The sequence below is a fragment of the Amblyraja radiata genome, chromosome 9 (genome assembly GCF_010909765.2).
Source record: "Amblyraja radiata isolate CabotCenter1 chromosome 9, sAmbRad1.1.pri, whole genome shotgun sequence".
Lineage (NCBI taxonomy): Eukaryota > Metazoa > Chordata > Chondrichthyes > Rajiformes > Rajidae > Amblyraja > Amblyraja radiata.
The window spans coordinates 56,512,245-56,518,244 of record NC_045964.1 but is presented as its reverse complement, the minus strand read 5'-3'; the positions used below and the strand labels follow the sequence as shown (position 1 = coordinate 56,518,244).

Genomic DNA, 6,000 nt, shown 5'->3' with positions numbered 1-6,000 from the left:
GATCCCCGCACACTAACACTATCCTACACACACCAGGGAGAATTTTTACAATTATAGAAACATAGAAAAATATAGGTTGAGGATTAGACCGTTCCGCACTTCGCAGCGACACAGCGACACAGCTGGCAGAGCCGCTGCCACATTGCGCCAGAGACCCAGGTTCCATCCTGACCACCGGTGCCGTGTGTGGGGATTGCACCTTCTCCTTGTGACCGAGTGGGTTTTCTCCAGGTGCTCCAGTTTCCTCCCACATCCGGGTTGAAGTTTAATTGTCCTCTGTAACTCAGGTTGAAGAAGGTTCCCGACCTGAAACCTCACCCACCCATTTTCTCCAGAGATGGTGCCTGTCCCGCTGAGTCACTCCAGCATTTTGTGTCTATCTTTGTGTCTGTCTTTAGCATCTTAGTTCAGTTTAGTTTAAAGATACAGAGCGGAAACAGGCCCTTCCGCGCACCGAGTCTGTGCCAACTACCATTCCCGTACACTAGGAGTAACGTACACACTGGGGACAATGTACAAATTTTACTGGAGCCAAATTAACCTACAAACCTGCACATCTTTGGAGTGTGTGGTGCTGGTGGGGGGGGGGGGGGGGGGTGGAAGGCGAGAGGGGGGGAGTGGGAGGATATAAAGACACACTGAGCAGGGAGCAGGGTATCACACACACACACACACACACACACACACACACACACACACACACACACACACACACACACACACAGACAGGTCTGAGCCGGACCTCCCGGGGCAGGAGCTTCCATCTTTCTCCGCTTTGTGAGACGACGTGAGAGAGGGTGAGGACCGGGAGCGAGAACATCGAGCGGCGCCTCGACACTGTGAGAGGTGAGAAGCAGTTTGTGGAACCAAGCTACTGCAGCTGCCGATCAACACAAGACACAGAGTGCTGGAGTCACTCAGCGGGACGGGCAGCATCTGTGGGGAACGTGGACAGGTCAAATGTTTTGAGTCGCCTTTACCCTCTTCCAGCCCCCCCCCCCCCCCCCCGCATCCCCCCCCCCCCCCCCCCCCCCCCCCCCCCCCCACACACACACACTCATACAATATGTGTGAAGAAGGGTCCCGACCCTTCCAATAGTTGGTGCCCTGAAACTAGGGGGCACAGGGTTAAAGTGAGAGGGGGGAAGATTTAAGAGGGACCTCAGGAATTATTTTTTTCACCCAGAGAGTAGTCGGTATCAGGAACGACCTGCCAGAGGAAGCTACAGGAGAGAAAATAGTTACTACTCGTAAAAGACACTTGGACAGAATGGGGAGAAGGCAGGACCGGGGTACTTATTGTGGATGATCCGCCATGATCACATTGAATGGGCGGTACTGGCTCGAAGGACCGAATGGCCTCCTCCTGCACCAGTTGTGTTGCAGCAAGTAAGAATGTAATTGCTCCATCTGGGACATATGAGAGTAAAACACTCTTCACTCTTGACTATTCACTATCACGGTGGCGCAGCGGTAGAGTGGCTGCCTCACAGCGAAAATGCAACTTTTTTTCAGGTTCTTACCTTCGCGGAGTTGTGATCAATTTTCGGATCACATTCTCCGGGCTCTGCCGCCTACCATCGCTGGAGCTGGAGGCCTCCTCGGACTATCGTGAGCCCCACCGCGGGGCGCGGACTTAACATCGGAGCGGATCCCTTGCCTGGGATCGCGACCACCGCGACCACCGCGGACTTTACCATCAAGGACTCGCAGTCTCTGGTGAGGCCGAGTCGGGAGCTCCAACGTCGCGGAAGGTTCACCAGCCCCGACGCGAGGTTCGATCGCCCGGCGCGGGGGAGCTGACATCCCCCCTGATGCAGGAGCTGATCGCCTCGACACGGAGGGCCCGAACACCGCCGGCTACGGGAGTTAAGATCATTCCGTCAACGGACTCTCGAGGCCCACGGCCGAGGAAGAACTAAGGGAAGGACTTGAATTTCATTTCGCCCTCCATCACAGTGAGGAATGTGTAGGAGTCACTGTGGTGGGTGTTCATGTTAAAATGTGTTTTTGAGTGATCTGTTGCTTTAAATTGTATGACTGACCTTACCAATGAAATTCCTCGCATGTTGCAAAACATACTTGGCGAATAAACTCTGATTCTGATTCTGATTCTGATTTTTGATATGTGGATAGGAAAGGTTTAGCGAAATCTGCACCAAATGCAGGCACACGGTATTCGCCAACTCTGGGTCACCTATTCATGTCTCCAGAGCATGTCATGTCAACGCCACCTATCCATGTTCTCCACAGATGCTGCCTGACCCGCTGAGTTACTCCAGCACTGTCTTTTTCTGAGACGGTGTTTGGTGGCATTGACACTGGGAGGGGAGGAGGGGGGACATCGCTCAGACACCCCTGGAGTCTCGCATGAACGGTAGGGTGGGGGTATCCCTCTCCCTCCCCGCTTTGCGCCCCGCACGGAAACCTTGGGCGGGGCGCAAAGTCTCCAGAGGTTTCCGTTCAGGTTTCCTAAGTGGGACAGGGGCATTTCTCTGCGGGTCGGGCAGTGTGTGGTCCACATCCCTCCAAACCTATCTTAACTGTTTCTTAAACATCGGGATAGTCCCAGCCTCAACTCAACTACCTCCTCTGGCAGCTTGTTCCATACACCCACCACCCACTGCGTGGAAAAAGTCATCCCTCGGATTCCTATTACATCTTTTCCCCTTCACCTTGAACATATGTCCTCTGCGATTTTTTCGGCGACTGCCGGCATCATATCAGTGTCGCCAAAAGATTTTGATCGTTTCAACAAAAAAGATGTTGCTACACTTGAAACAACACCGCGCGAGAGGCTGGGACTGTCCCATCGTTTAAGAAACAGTTGGACAGGTACATGGATAGGACAGGTTTGGCGGGTTGTGGACCAAGTGCAGGCAGGTTGGTCTAGTGTAGCTGGGACATTGTTGGCCGGTGTGTGCTAGTTGGGCTGAAGGGCCTGTTTTCACACTGTATCACGCCGTGACGATGATGTTATGACCCTATGCCAGTGTGATTCTATGACTCCATAACTCAGTGACTATTCCCTGCCCTCAGGTTTGCCATCCATCTCCGACAAGCGATGGCGTCTCTCAACCTCAGCGTGGCCCTGAACGTCAGCAACTCCACCTCGTGTCCGGAGGGTGAGTTCTGGGGCTGGCTCTACACCTTCCTGCCCGCCTACATCATGGTGGTGTGCGTGTCCGGCCTGCTGGGCAACATCTTTGTGTTGCTGGTGCTCTGCCTGCACAAGAACCGCTGCACGGTGCCCGAGATCTACCTGGTCAACCTGGCGGGTGCCGACCTCCTCCTGCTCACCTGCCTCCCCTTCTGGGCGCTCAACATCGCCCAGCGCTTCGCCTGGCCCTTTGGACAGCTGCTGTGCCGCTGCGTCAACCTGGCCATCTACATGAACCTGTGGAGCAGCATCTACTTCCTGGTGATGGTCAGCGTGGACCGCTACCTGGCCCTGGTCAAGGTCCTCAACCCCGGCCGCATCCGCACCCGTTCCTGTGCCATAATCAACTGCTGCCTCATCTGGGTCTTCAGCCTGGTGATGAGCAGCCGTGCCTTCATGTTCCGCCGGGTGGTCCATGTGCCCCATCTCAACATCTCCGCCTGCCTCCTCAAGTATCCCGACCTGAACTGGCAGCGCAACTCGGAGATCGTCTTCCTGGTGGCCGTCTTCCTCATCCCCGTCCTGGCCCTCACCTTCTTCACCACCAGGATCCTGGGCGCGCTGAGGAACGACCGGATGCAGGTCTTCAAGCAGGTCCGCAAGGAGAGCAGGGCGGCCAATCTCATCCTGGTGGTGCTCCTGGCCTTCCTGATCTGCTGGGTCCCCTTCCAGGTCCTCCGAGTCCTAAACCTCTTCTACGAGGCCGAGATGCTGAGGGGATGCGGGTGGGCGAACGCTCTGGCCAACGGCAACATGATGGCCACCTTCCTGGGCTGCACCAACAGCTGCATCAACCCCGTGCTCTATGTCATGGTGGGCCGGCAATTCCGCAACAAAGCCAGGGAGCTCTACTCCCAGTCCGTCGCCAGGCGCCAGTCACAACCCACCCTCAGGGACTCCTCCGTGACCCACAACACCCCCATCTCCACGCTGGAGAGAAGAAGGCCGCTGCACACAACACAACGGTGAAAGGCATGGATAGAGTGGATGTGGAGAGGATGTTTCCACTGGTGGGAGAGAGAGTCTAGGACCAGAGGTCACAAGAGCCTCAGAATTAAAGGGCGCTCTTTTAGAAAGGAGGTGAGGAGGAACTTCTTCAGGCAGAGGGTGGTGAATGTGTAGAAATCATTGTAGATCAAACAGTATTGCTGAAGGTAACCAGTCCCATATCTCTGCAGGCGTCATAGCCTAAAAGTGAAATAACATTGCTGTGGACCACATAGAATGGCAACCTGTGTGTTTGATCCCCTAGGTGGCACCGTAGCTCCACATTACCCACCGTATCCACCTCGCTTCCCCCGATTGTAGAAGAATAACATTGGTGGGTTTTATTAGCTCTGTGTTCCTCAGGCCATTGAACTGTTCCCGAGCAGAATATTGTTTATTTTTTATTTTTGATCATATCAGAAGTGGGATGATGTTTGATCAACTCCTTGCCACAGAGGGCTGTGGAGGCCAAGTCAGTGGATATATTTAAGGCGGACATATATACACAAATTCTTGATTAGAACGGGTGTCAAGGGTTATGGGGAGAAGGCAGGAAAATGGGATTAGGAGGCAGAGTTCAGCAATGATTGAATGGCTGTATTGGACTCGATGGGCCGAATGTCCTAATTCTACTCCTATGATTCTGGACAGCCACAACCGTCAAGGTGGAAATGTCAAACTCAATGAGGCCAGAGGGAGAATGCTTAAAGGAGGCGGTCACGGCGGCGCAGCGGTAGAGTTGCTGCCTTGCAGCGAATGCAGCGCCGGAGACCAGGGTTCGATCCTGACTACGGGTGCTGTCTGTACGGAGTTTTACGTTCTCCCCTTGACCTGCGTGGCTTTTCTCCGAGATCTTCAGATACGATAGTGGAATTCAAGAGGCTTTTAGTTGGATACGCAGGGAATGGAGGGGTATGGATCACGTTCAGACAGATGAGATTAGTTTTAACCCAGCATTATGTGCAGTCCGGACATTGTGGGTCGAAGGGCCTGTTCCTGTGCTGTACTGTTCTATGTTCCAAGTGAGGACCCGCCTTAACACCCGCCAGGGCTAGCACAGTGGCACAGCGGTAGAGTCGCTGCCTCACAGCGCCAGAGATCCAGGTTCGATCCTGACTACGGGTGCTGTCTGTGTAGAGTTTGCACGTTCTTCCTGTGACCGCGTGGGTTGCCTCCGGGTGCTCCGGTTTCATCCCACATCCAAAAGACGTGCGTGTTTGTAGGTTAATTGCCCCTCAGTAAATTGCCCCCTAGTGTGCAGGGAATGGATGAGAAAGTGGGATAACACAGAACTGGTGTGAACAGGGAAATATTCAGATATGAAATAGACTTTTGTGGAGCATTGTAGAGAAGGAGGAATTCCAGAGTTTGTTTCATTGAGTTTAGTTTATTGTCACGTCCACCAAGGTACAATGAAAAGCATTTTGTTGCGTGCTCTCCTGTCAGCGGAAAGACTATACATGATGACAATCAAGCCGTCCACACTGTACAGATACAGGATAAGGGGAATACATTCAGTGCAAGATAAAGCCCAGTAAAGTCCGATTAAAGATCGTCCGAGGATCTCCAGTGAGGTGGTTGGTAATTCTAGACCACTCTCTAGTTGGTGATAGGATGCTTCAGTTGCCTGATAACAGCCGGGAAGAAACCGTCCCTGAATCTGGAGGTGTGCGTTTTCACACTTCTGTACCTCTTGCCTGATGGGAGAAAGATTGGCCTGGGTGCGACTGGTCCTTGATTGTGCTGTTGGCCTTGCCGAGGCAGCGTGAGGTGTAGATGGAGTCAATGGAAGAGACGTTGGTTTGGGATTGAGGCAAATTAAGGAATTCTTAAGGGTTTAGACAGGCTAAATG

The 6,000-nt window shown here is 53.4% G+C and overlaps 1 protein-coding gene across 1 annotated transcript; it reads left to right on the top strand.

The window, feature by feature from the left end:
• Positions 1-754: 754 nt before the first annotated feature.
• On the top strand, positions 755-4,129 carry LOC116976633 (B2 bradykinin receptor-like). The gene is made up of 2 exons (XM_033026460.1): positions 755-846; positions 3,040-4,129. Exon 2 carries the CDS (start codon positions 3,065-3,067, stop codon positions 4,127-4,129), a length of 1,065 nt encoding a protein of 354 aa, XP_032882351.1. The 5' UTR covers positions 755-846; positions 3,040-3,064.
• Positions 4,130-6,000: the final 1,871 nt, after the last annotated feature.